The 24,293-nt window shown below is 45.7% G+C and overlaps 3 protein-coding genes across 5 annotated transcripts in view; all 3 read right to left on the reverse strand.

The window, feature by feature from the left end:
* Positions 1–529: 529 nt before the first annotated feature.
* Positions 530–13,168, reverse strand: dnajb6a (DnaJ heat shock protein family (Hsp40) member B6a). Of its 2 annotated transcripts, XM_060057888.1 has the most exons (10): positions 13,012–13,168; positions 12,052–12,156; positions 11,586–11,695; positions 11,145–11,207; positions 10,942–11,052; positions 8,649–8,798; positions 6,854–7,049; positions 4,744–4,814; positions 2,034–2,222; positions 530–1,584 (listed from the first exon to the last, which is right to left on the reverse strand). In XM_060057888.1, exons 2-10 carry the CDS (start codon positions 12,114–12,116, stop codon positions 1,517–1,519), a joined length of 1,023 nt encoding a protein of 340 aa, XP_059913871.1. In that variant the 5' UTR covers positions 12,117–12,156; positions 13,012–13,168; the 3' UTR covers positions 530–1,516. The 2 variants fall into 2 exon arrangements, with proteins under 2 accessions (XP_059913871.1, XP_059913872.1); XM_060057889.1 differs by lacking the exons at positions 530–1,584; positions 2,034–2,222 and having other exon boundaries at positions 3,659–4,814; positions 13,012–13,167.
* A 277-nt stretch (positions 13,169–13,445) lies between these two features.
* LOC132462384 (stress-associated endoplasmic reticulum protein 1) lies at positions 13,446–16,633 on the reverse strand. Its single transcript, XM_060057890.1, has 3 exons — positions 16,382–16,633; positions 15,922–15,997; positions 13,446–14,385 (listed from the first exon to the last, which is right to left on the reverse strand). Exons 1-3 carry the CDS (start codon positions 16,463–16,465, stop codon positions 14,345–14,347), a joined length of 201 nt encoding a protein of 66 aa, XP_059913873.1. The 5' UTR covers positions 16,466–16,633; the 3' UTR covers positions 13,446–14,344.
* Positions 16,634–17,378: 745 nt separating this feature from the next.
* The window catches only part of exoc3 (exocyst complex component 3), a 15,032-nt gene continuing 8,117 nt past the window's right edge, over positions 17,379–24,293 (reverse strand). For both annotated transcript variants that reach the window (XM_060057886.1, XM_060057887.1), the window contains exons 8-16: positions 23,345–23,462; positions 22,788–22,913; positions 22,457–22,557; positions 22,012–22,122; positions 21,640–21,781; positions 20,463–20,585; positions 19,559–19,720; positions 18,761–18,882; positions 17,379–18,081 (exon numbers count right to left, since the gene is read on the reverse strand). In XM_060057886.1, coding sequence (XP_059913869.1) covers positions 17,886–18,081; positions 18,761–18,882; positions 19,559–19,720; positions 20,463–20,585; positions 21,640–21,781; positions 22,012–22,122; positions 22,457–22,557; positions 22,788–22,913; positions 23,345–23,462 — 1,201 coding nt within the window. In that variant the 3' untranslated portion in view covers positions 17,379–17,885. The remainder of the gene's footprint in view (positions 18,082–18,760; positions 18,883–19,558; positions 19,721–20,462; positions 20,586–21,639; positions 21,782–22,011; positions 22,123–22,456; positions 22,558–22,787; positions 22,914–23,344; positions 23,463–24,293) is intronic.

Below are 24,293 nucleotides of genomic sequence, written 5' to 3' on the forward strand. Positions count from 1 at the left end.
TCAGTACTTCTAACTCAGTGGCTGTAAGCGGGTTATGATAAGGATTTCAAGTAATTTTGCAAAAATGGCCAAAAAAGCAAATTCCGTACCCAACATTTCATCTTGTCTTCCTTTATAATGGCGTACTCTAATCGAACAATACTTTTCTGTCGAGGTAATTGAGTCTTGAACGCAGTCTGGCGCATTGCTGCCCCCTACAGGTTTGGGCTGCACAACAACTAGTCAAGACTAAATAAAAAATAAATATATAATAAAATAAATAAATATCTACAAAAAGGTGTTGCTGACAGACAAATGTTTATACAGCACCGTCATCTCTGCAGGGAAGCCAGACGTGTCTTCAGTGTCCCAGACACAAAATGCAAAGACCACCCGCCCCCATCCTAAAGACCCCCGAGGCCGCCTGGAAGCACCTGGAAACACCTGGAAGCACCTGGAGTGGGGCAGACCACTTACGCGCCAAAGGCTTTTGCATTGACACGTTAAAACAGAGATTTGATACAAAATAGTTTCACACAAACAACAATCACATGTTTTGGAACCTTTTATTAACTCAAACCTTGCGTCACAAAGAAATTAAATCAAAGATTAAAATATTTTTTTAAAAATAATGGCGAATGTTAAGGAAAAAGTGAGGGGAAATGCCGTAGAGTAGGCCAAACGTTGGTTTCAGTGTCGCTGTTTAAAAAGGCGCTTTTTGTTTTTTGAGGGTCTACCCATGCAAATCAAAAAACTGATGTGTCAATGTTTTTTAGAATTGGTTTCACTCTTTTCATTGTTTGGGCGACCATGAAGCTATACCAAGCTAAACGTGTACATTTGCTGTTCACGTCTTAACAGCAGCGGAAAGAATCCATTAATAAAAACAAGCACAGAGTAAATACAATTTTTGTTTACCCAGAACAAAAAAAAGGATTTGGCCGTGCTGACAGGTTTAAATAGTTGAGTTGACCAGCCGCTCTGAAGAGGCCTGGGCTACTACCCTACTGCAGTGCTGACCAGTGATATCCTATCTTAAACCCAGCTCCAACAGACTCCAACGACCCCCCCATCGGGCCGGCGGGCCGGACCTGGGACCGGGGGTTTGCCAGCGGGTGGTACAACTCAAACCCCAGGAAAGGGTAGCATTCAATACAGTGCAAAACTGCATCGGCGGCTTTGACGCCCACACCTACACGCACCACACACAAACACAAACAAGCTCCCACTCCTTTAGCCTGCGGGACCAAGGGAAGGGCCTCCCCCTCCCTGCCCGAGGCTGGGTCTGGATGTAAGAATGGGAATATTGGAGTGAATGAAGAATCAAACATCTAAATCAAAACAACCAAAGTCAAATCTGTAGTGAATAAAAAAAAATGGTGTGAGCGTTAGACCTCAGATTTTCTTTTAAAATATTGAAAAGCCTTTGTGTGGATACTATGCTTGGTTGTGTGTGTGTGTGTGTGTGTGTGTGTGTGTGTGTGTGTGTGTGTGTGTGTGTGTGTGTGTGTGTGTGTGTTCAAATGCATGTGTGTCATCATGATCTCCTCTTCCTGGCTGTATCCTCCACTGTACAGTTTCTTTTCCTCTTCAAGTCTGTGTGATCTGGGAATAAACAGGACGAAAGCTTCTGTATCATAGATCATGCCATTGCTTTCTTGGTAGTGAGCCTAGGAATATATGTTTCTAAGACATGACATGTCCTATCTGCCACAACATGTGCACAGAATTTTAGTGGCATCACTTTTATGCATCACTTTTTTGATGCACAACCCATTATTTATCAATAAATACAGAGTGACTATCAAAAACCCTTTCCTGAAGAACTTATGCAATAAAACTTCTTAAAAGGATGCCCTTATAACAAGCACACAACACTTAAATATAAATGTTTCCACCCTAGTGTTGCTGACATGTGTTGACCACTAGATGGCAGTAAACTCGTGTGCATTAGTGGACTCTTTGGCATCGCAGCCTGCGGGAGCCCAGTGCCTGAGCCACATCATTGGGATGCTTGACCTTAACCTGGAGACGGGGGGGGGGGCTCTGCTTACCTGCTCCTGAGCCCTGGGCCTCTCTGTGTGAGTCTGCCCGTTTGGAGGCAGGGGGGCTCTGGGTGTGCTGTTGGGACGGGGGGAGGGAGGAGGAGGAGGAGGAGGAGGAGGAGGAGGAGGACATGTGGGGGTACGTGTGCCTGCCGGCTCCGCCATCCAGGGCGGGGACGGCTGGGTTGCTGTCTTTACCTGCAGGAGGCGAGAACACAGCACAGCTCCACGTTTAGCACCGCCCCTGGCTCGCCGCGCCGCCGCCGGCCTGGCGTGTGTGCGTGTGACTGTGTGTGTGTCTGTCTGTGTGTGTGTGTCTGTATGTCTGTGTGTGACTGTGTGTGTGTGTGTGTGTGTGTGTCTGTGTCTGTGTGACTGTGTGTGTGTCACTGTTAGTGTCTGTGTGACTGTGTGTGTCTGTGTCTGTGTGTGTGTCTGTGGTGAATTGGGTGATCGTTCATGCTACTAGTAGATCGTTAATAATCCTCGAGTCTCAAACTCAAAATCAAGTTTACCTTCATGATTATTTTTTTATACTAAAGAAAATTACTTTTTCTTTTTGAGAGAGTACTTCGAGGAAGAAACTTGATATTCATTGCGCTAAAAAATATTTAAAAAAATATTTAACGATGAAAAATATTTAACGATGTACTCTTCCGTTATGGGTAAAATATTATATATTCTGGTTGGGAGTACAAGTGAAAATGTTTGCATTCTTTTATCTACTTACATTACATTTTGTTTAGTCATTCATATTATATTTTTTAGAATAAACCAAGTTATGAACTAAATTATTATCCAAGTATGAATTATACTAATTAATACTACTGCCAGAAAGAGCCTCTAATCCCATAAAATAAAAGATGTTTGGCCTGCAGCTGGTGGCCAGCCATGCAGATACACAGGGAAACAGGTTCAATATAAATTACATGCAACATAAAATGAACATGCTTCAATAGTTTCCCTTTTTTTAAGCTAAGGGGACATGAGGAAGTTTGTTTTGTGGGTTAAAAATACGGGCTTGCATTGCAAAAAGTTGCTTGCATTGTGTTTTCAAAGTGTTTTCCTTTCACAATAATTAGCATATAACTGCAGAAAAGAACACAGAAAAAAGGACACATTTCAAAGAGAAGAGAAAAAAAGGGGAAATACCTAAGCCCAGCAGAGAGTGGTGCGGAACGTGCAGGAAATCCTCTGATTAATTTGGGTTAGTTTATACTTAGCATGCTACTTGTCGTAGAAGAGAGGCTGCAGAAAAGCTGATTTTTGAAGAAAGTCTCAAATTGATTATTCATAATATAAAACATTATTATTCATGTCCAAGATCTTTGTGCAAAATAGCGATCTTCATTGCTGTTAACAAGTGTGGTAGTGCTGGAAGTCGAGTGACCTTTGTCTAATCTTTAGTTAAAGCGATTGATTTGGGACGCATATGCTGCTTTCAATACAACTCCTCCAACAACCCCTCCCCTTATTCTGACTGCATTAGTCCCCGTCATGGAGGTCTACCACGCGGTGGAGTGTCCAGCGCGTGGCCGTTTCTGTTGCAGCGAGCGCACATATTACCCAAAACAACCGCCTCTCTAATGATGCAATGATTAATGTCAAAGAAAGCGCACAAGCAAAACCCAGACTTTGACATGCCCAAAACAGGGCGAAAAATTAATATTTATTGGTTAACAAATTACACAAAAATTCCTCCAATTGCCATAAACTGTTTATAGCATTACTTTTCCTTGTACCACATGTGCATCGTTATGCAACGTTTACATTTAAGACTCAACATTTACTGACATACATGCTGATTAAATAGGTACAAAAAAGAAAAACACATAGCAATTAGAACATATCAAACCGCATACACATTCTACCAGCTTTCGCTTCACTTCAAAAAAAAGATATTAGTAGAGGACAAGCAGAGAGGGACTCGGGAAAATCAAACAGATATTTGGTCAATCATTTTTTTTTATAGCTTCTCGGAAAGGTCATCTTGGTAATCTTTTTTTATTTTTATTCTCATGCTTAATTTCCTGAATGCACACTGTGTTGTCTAAGCACAGGTCAAAGGCCGGATGCCCGTTGGTGGAAAGAGCGACAGAGCAAGTTAGATATAGAGATGAAAACGGAGGAAAAGGAATATGGTGAGACCACGACAAAGTGAAGTGCACACACTCACACGCACGCACACACACACACACAGGCACACACACACAAGCTCATACACACACACACACACACTCACACATGACCTAAGGAAGGAGATTTCTAAATTCTATACATAATATTATCAACACTGTGGTCCCAAACTATTTTTTTTGTCAAAATGTCAACACCACCCTGAGCCAAATATAACGACAGCATCAAATCAAAGTACCATCATGTAAAAAAGAAATGCATAGGAAAATAAACTGCCTAAAAACGAAAAGGAAAAGGACTGACTATCAGTGGATAATAAATAAGTGAGGAGATGGTAAGGAAAACAATGCATAAAAACAAATCAATCAAGTACATACATCCGAATAATAGAACAGCACTGTAAATAGCAGTTGTTGCTTTTTTTTGTTTTTGTTTTTCAAGTTTGTGTCTCTTGTGCTGCTGACAAGACAGGAGTGAAACCCGAGCAGGAAGTTAACAGATCTCCTGTGGTCGCTGCACCTCCACCCCCCCCGCCCCCCTCTGTCTGTTTACTTGTTATCCAGTCTCAGGTGCTGTTCCTTACCATTAATGGTGAGCGAGCGAAGCTGACCGTCCTCCTCCACCTCAACTCGCTCCTGCCCGTTCTCCATGATTCTGGAAACACACAAAGGTTATTCAGAAACACCTCCGGCATGATGCACATCCCCAATACACGGCCTAATTTACAGTCTCACATCCCTAATACACGGCCTCATTACCAGTCTCACATCCCCAATACAGTCTCACATCCCTAATACACGGCCTCATTACCAGTCTCACATCCCCAATACAGTCTCACATCCCTAATACATGGCCTGATTACCAGTCTCACATCCCCAATACAGTCTCACATCCCTAATACACGGCCTCATTACCAGTCTCACATCCCTAATACACGGCCTCATTACCAGTCTCACATCCCCAATACAGTCTCACATCCCTAATACATGGCCTGATTACCAGTCTCACATCCCCAATACAGTCTCACATCCCTAATACACGGCCTCATTACCAGTCTCACATCCCCAATACAGTCTCACATCCCTAATACACGGCCTCATTACCAGTCTCACATCCCCAATACAGTCTCACATCCCTAATACATGGCCTGATTACCAGTCTCACATCCCCAATACAGTCTCACATCCCTAATACACAGCCTCACTACCAGTCTCACATCCCCAATACACCGTCTCACATCCCCAATACACGGCCTCATTTACAATCTCACATCCCTAATACACGGCCTCATTACCAGTCTCACATCCCCAATACAGTCTCACATCCCTAATACACAGCCTCACTACCAGTCTCACATCCCCAATACACCGTCTCACATCCCCAATACACAGCCTAATTTACAGTCTCACATCCCTAATACACGGCCTCATTACCAGTCTCACATCCCCAATACAGTCTCACATCCCTAATACACGGCCTCATTACCAGTCTCACATCCCCAATACAGTCTCACATCCCTAATACATGGCCTGATTACCAGTCTCACATCCCCAATACAGTCTCACATCCCCAATACATCGTCTCACATCCCCAATACACGGCCCCATTTACCGTCTCACATCCCCAATACAGTCTCACATCCCTAATACACGGCCTCATTTACAATCTCACATCCCTAATACACGGCCTCATTACCAGTCTCACATCCCCAATACAGTCTCACATCCCTAATACACGGCCTCATTACCAGTCTCACATCCCCAATACACGTCACACATCCCCAATACACGGCCTCATTACCAGTCTCACATCCCCAATACAGTCTCACATCCCTAATACACGGCCTCATTACCAGTCTCACATCCCCAATACAGTCTCACATCCCTAATACACGGCCTCATTACCAGTCTCACATCCCCAATACAGTCTCACATCCCTAATACACGGCCTCATTACCAGTCTCACATCCCCAATACATCGTCACACATCCCCAATACACGGCCTCATTTACCGTCTCACATCCCCAATACACCGTCTCACATCCCTAATACAGTCTCACATCCCCAATACAGTCTCACATCTCTACAATAGAGTCTCACATCTCTCATTTACCCTCTCACATCCCTAATAGTCTCACATCCCTAACGAACGGCCTCATTACCTGTCACACATCCCCAGTACAGTCTCACATCCCTAATACACAGCCTCATTTACAGTCTCACATCCCCAATACAGTCTCACACCCCCAATACACGGCCTCATTTACAGTCTCACATCCCCAATACACTGCCTCATTTACAGGCGCACATCCCCAATCCAGTCTCACACCCCCAATACACAGTCTCACATCCCTAACAAACGGCCTCATTACCTGTCTCACATCCCCTATACACAGCCTCATTCAGTCCAACACAGCCTCATTTACAGTCTCACATCCCCAATACAGTCTGACATCCCCAAAACAGCCTCATTTACAGTCCACATCCCCTCAGCCTGCTGCGACACAAAACAACAGAAGTCATATGATGTGACTCCTCAGGAGTGCGTCTACCCGCGGCTGGCTTTGTGCACACACACACACACACACACACACACACACACACACACACACACACACACACACACACACACACACACACACACACACACACACACACACACACACACACACACACACACACACACACACCTACCTCTTAGTGGTGATCTTCCTGCCGTTGATGAACTTGGTGGAGGAGGAGACGGAGCGGAAGCTGCCCATGCCGCCGCCGCCGCCACCACCGCCGCCGCCGAAGGAGGAGGAGGAGAAGGAGGTGAAGCCGCCGCCCCCTAGGCTGCCCATGGTGCTCATATGACCCATGGAGTTCAGCGCGCCGAAGGAACCGAAGCCTGGCGGCCGGGAGACGAGGAGACAGGCGGTCAGGAGAGGAGGACAGGGGGGACAAAGGGTCAGGGGTCAGGATGACGCAACCCTCAGCTCCTAGTGCTGATTAAGGCCCGATCCCATCTCTACCCCTTACCCCTTCCCCTTAAGGGGGAGGGGTAAGGGGTAGGAACCCCCCCCCCCCCCCCAGACCCAATAGCCCCTCAGTGTACCAGGGAGCATTAAGAACCCCCCCCCCCCCAGACCCAATAGCCCCTCAGTCTACCAGGGAGCATTAAGAACCCCCCCCCCCCCCCCCCCCCCCCCCAGACCCAATAGCCCCTCAGTCTACCAGGGAGCATTAAGAACCCCCCCCCCCCCCCCAGACCCAATAGCCCCTCAGTCTACCAGGGAGCATTAAGAACCCCCCCCCCCCCCCCACAATAGCCCCTCAGTCTACCAGGGAGCATTAAGAACCCCCCCCCCCCCCCCCCCCCCAGACCCAATAGCCCCTCAGTCTACCAGGGAGCATTAAGAACCCCCCCCAGACCGTCCATCGCCGGTTAAGAGCACCCCACATCAATTGATTTCCTTTAATAGAAACAAATATTATAATAATTGCCCTTTTTATTTTGCCCTCGTTCCATCGTGTGATTATCAGATTCCTTTCTTTAACGAGTCCACCGTCGAGGGTGCGACCGACACCTGAGGTACAGATACAGAGTGGCCCCCCTTCAGTCCTCACCTGAGGTACAGATACAGAGTGGCCCCCCTTCAGTCCTCACCTGAGGTACAGATACAGAGTGGCCCCCCTTCAGTCCTCACCTGAGGTACAGATACAGAGTGGCCCCCCTTCAGTCCTCACCAGAGGTACAGATACAGAGTGGCCCCCCTTCAGTCCTCACCAGAGGTACCGATACAGAGTGGCCCCCCTTCAGTCCTCACCAGAGGTACCGATACAGAGTGGCCCCCCTTCAGTCCTCACCTGAGGTACAGATACAGAGTGGCCCCCCTTCAGTCCTCACCTGAGGTACAGATACAGAGTGGCCCCCCTTCAGTCCTCACCAGAGGTACAGATACAGAGTGGCCCCCCTTCAGTCCTCACCTGAGGTACAGATACAGAGTGGCCCCCCTTCAGTCCTCACCTGAGGTACAGATACAGAGTGGCCCCCCTTCAGTCCTCACCTGAGGTACAGATACAGAGTGGCCCCCCTTCAGTCCTCACCTGAGGTACAGATACAGAGTGGCCCCCCTTCAGTCCTCACCTGAGGTACAGATACAGAGTGGCCCCCCTTCAGTCCTCACCTGAGGTACAGATACAGAGTGGCCCCCCTTCAGTCCTCACCAGAGGTACAGATACAGAGTGGCCCCCCTTCAGTCCTCACCAGAGGTACAGATACAGAGTGGCCCCCCTTCAGTCCTCACCAGAGGTACAGATACAGAGTGGCCCCCCTTCAGTCCTCACCTGAGGTACAGATACAGAGTGGCCCCCCTTCAGTCCTCACCAGAGGTACAGATACAGAGTGGCCCCCCTTCAGTCCTCACCAGAGGTACAGATACAGAGTGGCCCCCCTTCAGTCCTCACCAGAGGTACAGATACAGAGTGGCCCCCCTTCAGTCCTCACCTGGGTCGAACGGCGAGAAGCCAGCGCCGAACGGCGGGAAGCCGCCGAACCCTCCGAAGAAGGGGCCGCCCGTCCGGCTGCGGCTCACGCGGCTGTGGGGGTGCCGCCTGCCGCCGCCGAAGAACGGGTCGTTGGCGAACGGGTCGCCGCCTGAGGACCGACGACAAGACAGAGGGAGGCGGGGTCAGCTGGGGCGCGTTCCAACCGTGGACCCCTTATAGACCGGAGTCCTGACGCGGACCAGAGACGTTGAAGGGCTGGAGACCCGAGCTCTGTCGGGGTTAGAGTCCTTACTCCGGGTGGGAGTCCCAGAGAAAGGACCAGGTTCCTGTAGGTCGGGTTGGAGTCCCGACGTGGGTCCCAGAGGGACTGTTGATCTGATCTTAAACACATTGCACTTTCTAAGGCCCCGTTTACAAGAGGACGCTTGCGGGAAAAAAAGACAAAATATCTTATCGGAAACGCCTTTCGTTTAGACGGCGACAGCGTTTTTGGGTCTTAAAAACGCAGAAATCTGAAACCCAAACTTGAATACGCTCCGCCGTAGCGTTTCCGTCTACACTGCCAAGACACAAAACTCTGCTCAGATCTGCTCACGTTGCGTACGCGTTTACGTCACATACATGCCCCAGTACAGGGAAATAAACAAACATGTTGGATTATTTCCACGCGTCGGACCTTCAAGCTGCTCTGGCTGCTCTAATAAACTTACAGGAGTCTTTCCACGAAATGTACAGGATATGTACAGATAGTATTACTGAACAGAGAAGGATCTGTAATTATGTTTTGGTTCTCGCGGCGCAGATTAGAGAAGGATGATGATTCTACGCATGCGCTCCGACATGGCGGTGTTGTGTGATGGTGTATCACAGCACCACCTAGCCGCCTGACATGCATACCCAATCAAATTCCAGACACATTTGCGTCACCGTATGAACGCAGATTTCATCCCGAAAACGCTTGTCTAAACGCGGAATAAAAGTGAAGACGCGACGCCACTTTTGCGACTTCTGTTCAGACTGTCATGTAAACGTAGCCAAAAACTGTTAGGCTCCTGAATGGTCTGTGCCCCCACACACACACACACACACACACACACACACACACACACACACACACACACACACACACACACACACACACACACACACACACACACACACACACACACACACACACACACACACACACACACACACACACAGCACTTTATTCAGACTGATGTCTGTTTTTATTGATATTGTTTGCTAGTTGTTTATATGAGACTGATCATTTTTAATTATTTATTTATACTGCCTATTTAAACACTGTGCACTAGTGAGAAACTGCATTTTGTTTTATTTCTTGCATTGAAGCACCGTTTTTGAAATGACGATAAAGTGAATCTTGAATATGCTTTTTTAATTTTGCCTTTATTTTTATAGGTATTTTACTCATTTTTGCATTCGTTTGCTTGTCTATTATTCTATTTTATTGTATGACACTGTTTATATGTGAAGCACTTTGAGTCTGCCTTGTGTGTGAAAAGTGCGATATAAATAAAGCTTCCGTTCCTATTCTATATTTATATCTACGCCCATCGTCCTGTGCCTGCTCTACTCAACGGGCTGATGCAGCAGGAGGAACTGAGATGTCCCTTCTTTGATCAGGTATCCGAGTCTACTGGACTTCCCGTTTCTAAAGAAAGACTTTTTTTTCTCCCGCCTACACGTCTCTACTGCCAAACTCCGAGAAACCCGACCCAGAGCTCCAGAACCAGATACAGCGTGCTCCGACAAATCACGGCCAGCTGAGAGGCTGGGCCTTGGTTATGTTTCCTGAACACTGTGTTGTGTTTGGTCGAGTGTTCTGGACTTCTGAACCGGTTACTAAATATGTGGCTACAGCGGACACACCTTGGCTGGAGCGTTTAACAACACTCACGCCCCACGTCTGTCTTGAGTATCTAGGTGTCATCCTGATGAAGAACTGTTCACTGCCGTTCAGGCTGAACGTGTGTTTAAAGGCAAGCGTGTAGTAAGGCCAGATCCCATTTCTACCCCTTACCCCTTCAAAACAAGGGGGAGGGGGAAGGGGAAGGGGTAAGGGGTAGAAATGGGATTGGGCCTAAATCTAATATTTTAGGATTACAAATAGGAATGAAACAACTGAGTCTAGACAGATACATACACAAACCTGGTCGAAGACTGGAGGCATCTCGAAAATAATTGATCAATGATACACTAGACCACAATAATACCGGAAAACTAAACGTTGAAGGAAGCGAATGTCAAGCAGAAGTACAAACGCTCACCAAAGAATTCCGCAAACGGGTCGGCTCCCCCAAAGAACTCCCTGAACACATCCTCCGGGTTCCGGAAGGTGAAGTTTTCATGGAAGTGGCCTCCGTTGTGGTAACTGCTGCCTGCAGAACCACAAGACAACATCCCATATCAACCCACGTCGGAACACCAGCACCTCCTGCAGACGGCGCCCGTCCAACAACAGCACTCTTACCTCCGCCACTTCCGTTTGTCAACCCTTCTTTGCCATAGCGGTCGTATAGGTTCCTCTTGTTTGCTGCGAGATACAGAAACAGATTATCACCACCAGTCAATGTATACTAGGATACCGATAATAACCTCCTCTGACCAAACACTTGCTTTTGGTGTTTTTAGTAGGGTCGATGTATTCAATGTAACCGGGGATACAATCGAGTCAGTGCTGGCTAATGTTGCTTGTCTAGTTCGTGAAGTGCGGAGAGTTGGCTAATGATACTTAGGTTTGCATTTGTTTGTAGTGCAGTAACTCATGTTTTATGACGAATGTTCCTTAAAAAAATAAATAATTAAATTAATTATGTTATGCTCTAATGGTTCCAATGTTGGAAATGAAAAAGTCAATGAAAATAGAGTCTATTCGTTTCACTTCAAATGGGATGTTTGTGTGGTCACGTACCATCTGACAGGACTTCATACGCCTCAGAGAGCTCCTTGAACTTCCTCTCCGCCTCGTCCTTATTCTCTGGGTTTTTGTCGGGGTGCCACTTCAGGGCCAGTTTTCTGTAACTAAATCCAGTAGCAGAACAAACATCATGCGCATGCCATCGCCAGTTGATTGGCTATGGTTACGTAATCCACATGAATGGAAGACGCATCTTCAGTGATCTATTTTCTCTTAGCAACCCTTTGTTTGGCTCTTGATGATAATAAAACATCACAAGAAGGAAGGGGTTAAGGATTGACTGAACAGTTATCATCTTACAGTAACAATAAGAAAACGAATTCATCCTCAACTGACACTTATTTAAGGATGTACCTCATCCATCATTATATATATTTAAAACGTGACATGGTGACATGAGCCGATATAATTTTTCCCTTATTGGAAGGTTGTCGACACCATGCCATTAACTGAGACTCACGCTTTTTTGATGTCTTCGGCAGAACTCTCTCTCCGAACACCTAGTATCTGGTAATATTCCACCATGGTGAATGGAGAATTAGAGATGTCACAAGGGCTTATCAACCTGGAAAGACACAAACAAAAATGTGGTCAATGATACTTAATTGGTATTTTGAAAGTATAAACAATTAAATCAACTTTTGAAAATGGCTTCAAAATTAAGGTCTGAAGCCCTCATTTCTGTAAGGTAGCTTGTGTTGAGTATATTCATATAATCATGAAATATCTTTGGTGATCACAATTGCTTTATTTGAAAACGTTTTCCTCTCTGTAATCAAATGGAAAATCGCATATTGCTATTCAGTGTACTTCCTTATTCTGTATTCAGTTGATAATGCTACATTCTGCAAGTTCTACCGAAATACTGTGTACAAATAAAAGTAGTGTAAAATGGAGAACAAGTGTGGTGCATAACGGAGTTGTGGGGTCATACAGCCTGTTTTTGGTATCTGTTTAAGTAGGCCTTTAATAAATCACACAATATCAATTATAAGAACAATGTTTTACATTCTAACTATACGAAACGACTTAATTCTGAAATGCTCTCATATATGTATCTGGAAGGTGGTTTTTAATTCAACATTAGGACAACTTTATTGCGGTATTTGACTAGTTGATTGTCATAGCTGATACTGGCTAACAAAACACATTCGCTTGAATGCTTGATTATATGTCGCTACTGCCAGTTCCAATGCACATTTCTACGGAGTATTTCAAGTCGGTGTTTTCGCCCCCAATAACCCAGATGTACCTCTGGACCCCAACAGCAGGTATATTGAGATCTCGATGTTGTGTTTTGAGGAGATAGCTCCCGTCGGCTAGCTGCGCTAACACAGCCTTTCGTGCTAACGGTGGCTAGCCTCGTTGAACAACAAATCACAGAGGATATACAGACGTATCTACACATGCAAACATTTACCTTGCTGGCCCTAATGTCCGATGTCGCTCGATGTATCGTAATGATGAGGATTAACCACCACGAAATTGTATTGTTTGTGTGTAGATGCTAGCAAGTTTTCTTCCTGATCAGCAGCCTAGAGGTTGTTATGGATTTGACGTCACATCCGCTTATACATCTTCATCCCCTGCACCGCCACATTATTTTATTTCGGCCTCAAAATAAGTGATTCACAAATGTAACATTAACGCAAAAATAAACGTTAAGAGACCTGTTTTGTGATCATAGAATTGTAAAGTGTCGTAATATTGGAAGGTAGCTTCGCGGTACACTGCCCCCCTCTGGAGTGTTCAGACGAAATCTTTGGTAGTGGGCATGCTTCACATGCATGGTGGCCTAGTATGCTTCTGAAGTGTGAGCATAAAAATAAAAATAAATCTTTGCAGAACACGTAGTTTGATGTGTTGAAAAAATGTATAAATCTTTATTTTACTTGGCAACAGAATCTAATTTCCATTACAGAATTTATTGTTCCCCCATCAAATACCATATAACCCTGAATCAGAATTGCACAAAAAAGATAAGGACGCTTTTCAAACACAAAGGCATTAGTGATTTTCTGAGTAATGACTTCATATGATGGAACATAATTACAAAATTGGCTTAACAGTTTGAATTTGACACGTGCAATTAGGTGACCAGGATGGTAAATCTTATGAAATATGCTATTCCTTTCATACAGCACTGCTTGTATATCTTAACATTGTGTACAACTATGAATTTCACGACAGCTTTGTCATTACTAAACCACATTCTGGTCCAAAGAAACAAAATACAAAACAAAACAAAATCATACAATTATCAAATATGATTTTGCTAGGACACTGAGAAAATAATACACCATTGGGCAAATGTAAATTACACCCTTAGAAGAATTAAAAAATAATTAGGAAAGACTTCACAGACCCATAGGTTAACCTGTCGAATACCTGAGAGTAAAATGATGATCATCAGATAAAAAAGAAAATGGAATGCATTTTTTCCCCAGCAATATTCACCATTCAGGTATGAACTGCTATCATGGATTCCTTTAGGTAAAGATAGGGTAAAGCCTCAATGTGTAGTAAACTAGCAAAATGTGTGAAAGTGAATGCAACAGGAATGCCAGAAGACACAAAAAAAATGCAGCAAACCCAGAACAAAAAGTCCTAATAAGGTGCAGAAATGTTATGAGAAATGCTCAGTGGCTTAGGTATTGGACGACAGGAACGACAGGGGGCGCCATTGTTCAAGAGAACAGGGAAGAAGACATTGATCAAGCAGAATGAAAAGCCTCCTTTCTCCGTGCATCATTTTACATCCCCATCCTGATACTTTGGATGATCTGGAAGATAGCTGTACAGAAAGAAAAAAACACATTGTATTAAATCCAGTTGAGATTACTGTATTATGTAGATATGATTCCTATAATAATACAAAAAAAACGTATTTTCCTCATTCAATTAAGATTGGAGGATTGCATTATGCCGTCAAATCATTACTTTAAGTTGGTGAGTATTTTAAAAAGGGTATTTAAAACACACACAAAAGTGAGACCGGGTAAATAATGCATAAGAAATGGAGAAAATTACAGAAAGATTACAGTTGGGAACAGACATGTTACACCGGTTTTCTGTGCTCTCCGTTATGACAAGGTATGTTTGCATATAATACTACAGTTATTGTAGTGTTCATGCATTGGTGGTAATAGAGGTTAGGTATTTGGTGTGTACTTCTCTTGTTTATGTATTTTGAAATGTATTATCACCAGTGAAGTGTGAAGTGAGGTATTTCATAACAATCTTTATAACAGACATGGGAATACAAGTAAAGAAAGTATAATTGTACAAGCATCTACTCCAAATTGTATGTCCTCTTTATGCTGAATAAAAAAAATCTGTTAAGAAACAATATTTAACACTGTACTGGTACAGGTAGATAAGATAAGAGAACGTAAGGGGGACATTTGCAGTATCAGAATATGACCCACAGTCTGACCTAAGTGGTCAAATACACCGACAGCCGGACAACATGGTGGGTCAATAGAAAAGGATTTTGAGACTCCAGCAAGCATGGCTAATTCGTGAACCGGCCATCTTGTGCAGTTGCAAAAGATGCCAATTTTGGGATATTTATGAGTAAGAAAACACAGTTTAGATTGAAAATAAACCAATTTTTTATTTTTAAAAAGGGACATATCGTGCCATTTTAATTAGCCTGAAAACGTATCATCTAAAATAACATTTAATAGGATTTATTAATTTCGATAAGACTTGTTATCAACAAGCTGCTGCTTGGTTAACAAACCCAGTTATGTTTGTTTTGTGTGCTAGGTGTACTGGCTGTCCCTGAGAGGGTAAAAGCAAAAACTGCAGATAATATACACCTGTGTGAATTAAACCACCTGAAGAGCAAGCCACAAATCTAATCCTTGACAGTTTGTTGTTTAAATAGTCCTTAAATTACAAGATTAAATGATGTTCATAACTAGAAATAAGGTCATTATTATGCGTGCTGCAGATAAAAAAAAAAGTGTAATAAGTAGTTCATAAAGATAATCTCAAATCAGTTTAAAATAAAAGCCATAAAGCTAGACACTAGGAATTGGAGCCCTTCTAGAGATTTGTGAAAAACGTTACGTGAATATCTCAACGTTTGACAATCATTTGGAAGTTGTAATTTGTTTAAATTGAAACATGAAACTAAGTAACATCCACAACGTAGAACATTGTGAATAGGCGACAACACGTACAAAAGGAACAATGTACGCTTTTTTCCTCCACTGTGTTGTGTAGGCCATAATTCAAGAGGTATTATCGGGCCACATTTGATGGTTGCGTCTAGTCCACAACAATGGATAGCCAACATCGCAATGATCCACGCAGAACTCACCAGAGCCACACACAACAAAGATGAAGAGAGCCAGAAGCCAGGGTCCCACCGCCACCTTCTCATCTTGGGTCCCCCTCTGCGAACAGACAGACACCCATGGGAACAAGTCGTCAGTCTACAGGCCAGCTCACGCACGGAAGGACGACGTGGGCTTCGCCGTATGTCGACCCACATATGTGCATTAAGTACGGTCTAATGATTTTTGAAATTCTATTTGATATCATGAGGGGTCTTTTCAAGTCACTGGACTTCCATGTACCCATATGTCGATAAATGAAACAATAGCAGAGTTCAACATGGGAGCGAAATCGTACGGTTAGTTTAAATAGGTCACTGTATCAGTAGATCTATGAAACAACATCCCATCATCTAGAGGAGCTAGATAACATGATCTAATCACATTCCCCCCCAATAGCTACCTTATAACCTGTAACTAGAAGGAATTAGACAAGTTCTGTACCGATGATTTGGCGACGTTCCCCCTCTGCGTGATGTTTTTGCTGTGTTTTTCGTTGGCCATTCGGATTCTCTGTTTCGCCACCATCTTGCAGGTTATGTTACCTTTCCACCGCTCGTAAGAAAAATACGTGTTTAACAAACTGTTTGTTGAACAGACGTTCTTCTTGGTGTGTAAGTGATCGTGGCCGTCAAATGTTTAAGGCTGAATGCTACGTAGACAAACACCGTAGTCCCCACCCACACAGGAAGAACGTGTTTAAAATGTGGTTTCTTTTTCCGCCCGACAAGTAATGTAGCGGAACAGATTTGTAGACTGGCGCCTCCAGTGGTCATTTCGATCACATCATAAACGACTTGCAGTGTATGTAGTGTAGCTCTGCTTCATTTGAAAGTAAATCGACAAATATGAATAATCATTCCTATATGCGAGTCGTCACTGCTATACAAATCCATCTACCTATCTTACATTCATCATACACTGTATATCAATCTGTTTTTTCTTCATTCATGATCATTTGCCCTTTTTGCTGTAATACAATTTAACATCGGCAAATCTTTAATGGAAAAATGCAACCACAACTCATTTGACTTTTTTTAAACCTTTATGTTAAATCATCAAGATCATCAAAGTACTCAATGACTTGTAAATCATTTAGTCCTAGCTCTGCAGAATTAAGGTAGTGTACCCACATTAGACTCCATTCATCAGCCCATTAAAGTAAAGCCACATAAAAAGCAATTGTGAAAAAATGTCATGCATGTCATGTCTCTTTCAACCTTCCTCTCTCCCACCTGTCACACGTACACTCCCACCTTGGTCACATTGTCCTATAAACGTGAAGGTGAACGAGGACCACCGTTCAAACAGTCCAGAGTGGACACTAGAGCATAACAAGACTACGGGCTAGGGGCTCCAGTAGGCATCACCTAGGATAGGTACACCACCCGCCGTGAAACATGAGGAGCGATAAAGCATGTAACGGATGCTGTCTGGTAGCACAGCTTCTGTTTAAAGATAAAATCGTTTCTCCACGTGTGTTTTAACAGCATTGGAAAAGCATTCCTGCCTGGGAAGGGAATGTTAGTGCCTGGAGCCAGTTGTGTCTCAGGGGTAAGGCATTACCGCGAGGCATCGGCCACTGGATGATCTATTAGAGCTGATAAGACTCCTGTCGCGCTGTACACAGTAGTCCTTTGGCTGCTTCCCGGTCTTCTGTGGCCTCTGGTAAAGAGGCTTCTTTAACAATGTTGTAATCGATAAATTCATACAAAAGCAGAAGCAAACACACGAAAACAAGGAAATGTGAATCTACGTCAGCATTTGGCAAAGTCTATTCCACTGGATCCATCTTCCCCCCCACCCATTTGATAAGACCCCAGTCCCACCCTGGGATCTGGACCGGGGGTGGTTCAACAGGCTGGAGGTGTTCCCACACAGGACTCAGAGCGTTGACCGAGGGGGGTCCTGATGACAGTGGTGTCGGGGGGGGGGGGGGGGGGGGGGCTCATTTGAGCAGCTTGGCCGTAGCCATGGAGGTCATGGAGGTCATGGTCATGGAGGGCACGGTGATGTCTTTGAAGATGGGCTGCATGATGCCCATGTAGGCCGGCTTGCTCTGGCTCAGGGTCTCGATGATCGTCTGACGCATGTCCCTGGTGGCATCGCCCCGCACCGCCAGCAGGGCCACGATGTGCTCCTCCCTGGGGGGGGGGGGGGGGGGGGGGGGGGGTTAGTGTTAATGACGGTTAATTAATGCAGTGTCTCTATAAAATCGGAGACAGGCCTTATCTATAAAATCCTGAGAAGAACACATTTCTGCATAAATTAACATTCCTGAACGTTTTTTAACTGCCAATTCCGAATCCCCTTATATGAACTTAAACCAGCTATTCTGAAGAGATAAATCACACTTGGTTTTATGCACTTGTTATTGAAAACATAATACAGGTATTAAATACTTTATAAATTAGACCAAATAAATGCATTTAGGCGGAGTCAACATCTCCTTGTTTTGGCTATCTCATTGTTCTTATTTCCTCTCATCAGTGAAACAAACACAATGTACGTTAGCCTTTCAACTAGATTCAATGTTATAAGTAAAATGAACAGGTAAAACATTCAGCATGATCAAAAACATGCTTCTTGTTGAAAGTTTTTTTAAATGCTAATATGAAAAAATAAATATATATATATTTTTTTTTTAATATATATTTGGCGACCCAATTCAAATCTCCTGCGATCCACATGGTGGTGGGTGGGTGAGAATTTGTTGTGCTTGTGTTTGCGGCCATTTGTGTGCTTGTGTGTGTGCTTTTGTGTGTGGCCGTTTGTGTGTGTGTGTGCGTGTGAGTGTGCGTGTGTGTGTGCGCGCGTGCGTACCTGATGTCGGGGTACTTGGACACCAGCGTAGAGACCTCCAGGTAGAGCAGCGTGGGGTCCGTCAGCTTGAAGACCTCGGCGATGGCAGCGATGGAGTCACACAGCCGGTCCGTGTCCTCTCCCTGGGGGGCAGCGGACAGGGGGGGGGCGTCAGTGAGCCATCTATCGTTCCTCTTTCCTACGCTACTCTTGGTGTCGGTGCTCTCCGGTCGGAGCCACAGGGTGGGTGTGGTGAACACTACAGACAGCGTGGTGTTAGTTCACCGGTGGGGTTAGGAGCCACAGGGTGGGTGTGGTGAACACTACAGACAGCGTGGTGTTAGTTCACCGGTGGGATTAGGAGGTTAGCTACTCCCACACCGTGTTAATGAAAAACAGAACTTCTGGAGAAGTGCAACGAAGACGGGGTGACGGGCCAGAACGCGTCGGGCCGAACCCCTCAGACGCTAGGGTCTGAGCCTGGCCGGTGTTACTGGGGCGTGATTGGCCGAGCAGAGCAGTGGCTGGCTCAACGGTTTAGTGTCAGGGCTCCCTCAGAGAACACGTCCTGAACGTCAACATGCTGAGGTATGACGCTGCAACACATCTGCATTACGTTGCAACACATGAAGGGTTCGGCTTATTGAGTCACCTCCGTGACTCAGTGGACCGGGGGAATACAGTTTGTGCGAGTGCTGTGACCAGGAAATGTAAAAAAAGAAAATGTTGTTTCATTGTGGCTCTGAAACACACACGCACCCCAGGCATACGCACACAAGCACACACACACACACACACACACACACACACACAGCTTACCGCGGTGAGCTTCCTGAAGAGGAACTTGAACTGCTCCGCCTCCTTCATCATGCGGTCGGCCCCTTCACGTCGCTCCTCGGCGTTCCTGAAGGTGATCCTCTTCTGCATCACCGCCTTGATGTACTCCACCACCACCCTGCGGTGGGCCTCGCCGCTCATCTCCTGCAACGCACGGCACCAGGGCTATCGCTACGGCAACACACGGCACCAGGGCTATCGCTACGGCAACGCACGGCACCAGGGCTATTGCTACGGCAACGCACGGCACCAGGGCTATCGCTACGGCAACGCACGGCACCAGGGCTATCGCTACGGCAACACACGGCACCAGGGCTATCGCTACGGCAACACACCGGCATCGGCTATCGCTATGGCAACCACACAGGCAGGCCGTCACCAACACTATCGCTAAGGCAACCACACAGGCAGGGCGTCACCAACGCTATGGCAACCACACGGCGGGCCGTCACCAACAGGGCTTCGCCAACGGTATGCCAGGCCAAGAGGCACGGCCATTTTGATCTCATTTATATGGACTGTTGGGCAATCACAATAATAACGACTATGTTGCCAAAAAAAAGCCACTTAGAAGTAAGAAATTACCAAGTTAATTTGAGACTCTGGGATATGAGCTTGAGTTTCACACTACGGCCTCTAGGTGTCGCCATTGCTAAAGCCTAATGTAAAAACACATCACAGCTCTTCAAATAATTCATATCCAAACCAGCCAGAACACGGATTTAACCAACTGAAACATGATGAATCTATATATATTATAATATTATTAATCCTGCATTGATCTGATTTGGTTTAGGCGTTGGAGACATAGAGCGAAGTCGTCGGTTGGTCATTTTGGTTGCTTGTTTCGATGTAGAAGTTAAATAATTGAAGAGGAGCGCCTCACCAGGTTGAAGGGTTTCTTGATCTTGTTGAAGTCGTTGAAGTAGTCCTCCACGGTCACGCAGATGGTGTCGACCGCGTGGGAGCCCAGCAGCCACTTCCTGGTCAGCAGCTCGTTGAGGTGGAGCTGGGCGGGACACAGGCAGGGTTTACCTCCGGCGCCGCCCCAGGGTACCACCTGGACGCGGCTGGGGGGCGCTTTACATTCCACTCCTAGGTTGACCACCAGCCCTAACCCTAACCCTAACCCTAACCCTAACCCTCCATGTCTGGCTTCTGCCGGTCTGTCGGTGTCTTTTTCTTTTAAGGTGGAATATAAAACCACCTAGCCTGGCTAAGGCCAGACCTCATCTCAATCGACATTGAGGAGAGCTCTGGGAACCACACGTTCATTTTCTCGTATTTGAGGCGTGGTTTACGATTGCCCGGAGCCGTTGATTGGGCGCTACGAAGGTCTGAGTCTGTACGTAGCTCATAGCCAATCGTATCAATTACACCAGATGACGTATGTAGAGCGACAGAAATTCGATGAGGGAGAAGACGATGGGTGTGCGCATAGACGTCGTCATCGTCTTGCCGTCCCTCAATGTTCTGTGATTGGTTCCCTATCTCGGGCGAAAATCGGATCCATGGAATCCAGGCTGCCTGGCAGCGCGAAATGAAATCGCACGCAAGGCAGCCTGGGTATACCCAGGGTAAAAACCACCAGGTGTGAGTGTGATTAGCCGCAACGAGCCATACGAGCTAATCCCACTCACACCTGGTGGTATAATACGTCACCTTTGATGTATTTCACGGAACAGAACAAAACGCAGTGGAGGTGAAAAAATGGCCGTTCATTTGCTTCCACTAAGATAAATAATTTTAAGCCAGGGGGAAGCAAAGCATCCCGATACTCGCATGAATAAAGGTTTAGCCCCATCACACGGGAGGTCCAGGGGTACATCGTTAACCAAGTCAAAACATTGTGCATTGTAGGAATTCGGTGGAGGATGTTAAGGTCTCATTAGAATAAAGGTAATATTTTTCAAGGTTGTCAGAATTTTCTATCCAAATGAATTAGTCAATGAATGATGATCCTATTACATAAACCACATTTATCTTTCCTCTACATCTTTTTTAACTATAGTATCTGTTGGACCAGCCCATCTTGCTTTTCAGCCAATCACAACACTGCTTACCTCCAGATCTAGGAACACCTCGTCCAATAGGAACTGGCAACCTTCTTTGGCCACCTCGTTCAGGGTCTTCTCTATGTTAGCGTCGCTAGCGGTGGGCTCAGAGGACTGGGAGTACTTCCTCTTCAGACTGTTGATGGACTCTCTAGGGGAAGCGTAGAGACGGCAATGGTCGATCTGGAGTCACTACAACACGCGCATCAACAGGCAATCCCTTTCATTTACACATCAGTGCCCTCGAACCCATGCTAAAAGAGCAGATACTCCACCTTTAATATTCCAAATGTTAGACTTGGTTATCAGTTAATGTGATTGTGTCGGACATTCAACCGACGTATTCTTTGTCCGTGCTGGAACCGTTGCTGTGTGACCTACTTGAACGTCTGGCAGTTGTTGATGATGGCGATCATGTACTGGATGTAGCACTGAGGCAGCTGTCTGTCTCGCAGGTGATCCTCCTTGTAGGCAATGGCCTCCTCTTTATACCTGCAACACAAATGCATTCCCTCCTTTAAGAGTCAGGTTATGTTGTCTTCCTCCGTGGAAGTTTGACCCTTTGGTCTTCTGGACCAGGTGGATCATCTATCCTTCTCTCAAACGTTTTGTATTTGTTGCAGTTTTTTTGTCTTAAAATGCTGACAGCGGAAATAACTCTGGTAGAATGCACAAAATAATTCCAACCGTTCGTTATGTCTTTAGAACTCCAAACGCAAGTGAATCAAATATATGCTGTTAATTTTCAAAATCGTGAACATTTAAACGTCGACTTTGCACACTCAGGGAAGCACAGCTTGGAGCAGGTGAGGGGCAGAGAACACACCTGATGAGGAAGGTGTTCATCTGTTTGAGGCACAGCTTCAGGACCTGCTCTTTGAAGCCTTCGTTGATCTGGGCTGCCACCTGCAGGTTCTGCTCAAACATCTGGAGAGAGGGAGAGAGTTAAACCTGGAGATTCAGCTAAAACATCTGGAGAGAGAGAGAGAGAGAGAGAGAGAGTTAAACCTGGAGGTTCTGCTCAAACATCTGGAGAGAGAGACAGAGAGACAGAGACAGAGACAGAGACACAGAGACAGAGACAGACAGAAGCAAAGAAGTTCTGCTAAAACATGGCAGCAGGGAGAGGAGATGGCGGCCGTCTCTGTGAGACTCACCTGGAAGACGATGGCAGGCAGGGTGGTCTGGTAGTATCCGTCTTGGTCTGCCTCTGGTTCCGTGTCCTTCTGCCAGTCCTTCTTGTCCGTTTCCAGAGCCTTGCGCAGCCAGCCAGTTATATTAGACTGTAGGGAGAAGGAGGGGGTACGGTCACACATCAACTGGAGTCTAAAACCCCCCATTTTGTCAGAGCATTATTTGACCTGTAGATGGCAGCAAACTAGGGTATAGTTACTCCTTAAAAGTGAAGGGCATGAATTCTTTGTGTTTGAATCATACGGAAATAAAGTATCTTGTGCTTCTAGTGATGGTGAAGGAAATATAATGAAATGGTGCAAGACATGAGGCTTTCTTAATTTCTATGTGCATGCATTTCCATAATAAGAGTATAGCATTGCAGTCTACGGTTAAGCACAGTATAATACAACAATATATATTTATAATACTGCATTGTGCCTAATGCCAATAACTCTGATTGAGGCTAGTCCCAGCCTATGAGAGCTCAGGTTCCCCGGGGGCGGGGCCGTCCCGGGCCTCCCCATTGGCCGCTGCTCACGGTGAAGGTCTGCACGTATTTGCTGAGCAGCTCGTCGACCACGTCCTGAGGCAGCAGCGGCTCCAGGTGGTTCACGTCACACTCTGAGCGCAGGTCGGGGTGGCCCATCATGTCCTCGCTGGAGCACGCACAGACAGACAGACAGACAGACAGACAGGCAGACAGGCAGACAGGCAGACAGACAGACAGACAGACAGACAGACACACAGACACACAGACACACAGACAGACAGGTCCTTATGGTTAGAGCGGAGACAACCCTGAAGGGATCGTGGATTCCTTATGCAGAGATATACCAGGTGGCCTATCAATGAAATAAAGTGGATAATACAAAATAAACACAGGGCTTTAAAAGTCACGCAGGAAAACAGTAAATGATACAAAGAAGTTATCAGATGAAAGTAAAAAAAAAAATGCAGGTGTTTATGTGCACATCAAAATGATTACTGGGTTAACAATACGATTAATCTATTAAAAATGCAGCTATTTAAAGTAGCCTATATCTGCATTCACGTTCAAAAAGAATCAATAATCTAGGGTAGCATAAGTATTTTAAAAACGTTTGTTTTTTAATAAGCATGTCCAATCATTTCATTCGGGCAGAATGAGATGATTGGACATGCTTTATATGACCTCCCAGTCTGCCTCCCGACCACTAGCAGACGCACCCCACCCGCCCACACTCTGCACCCTACCCGCCCACGCTCTGTCTGCACCCTACCCGCCCACACTCTGCACCCCACCCGCCCACACTCTGTCTGCACCCTACCCGCCCACACTCTGCACCCCACCCGCCCACACTCTGCACCCTACCCGCCCACACTCTGCACCCCACCCGCCCTCTCTCTGCACCCTACCCGCCCACACTCTGCACCCCACCCGCCCACACTCTGCACCCCACCCGCCCACACTCTGCACCCCACCCGCCCACACTCTGCACCCCACCCGC

This window comes from Gadus macrocephalus, chromosome 8, assembly GCF_031168955.1.
Source record: "Gadus macrocephalus chromosome 8, ASM3116895v1".
Lineage (NCBI taxonomy): Eukaryota > Metazoa > Chordata > Actinopteri > Gadiformes > Gadidae > Gadus > Gadus macrocephalus.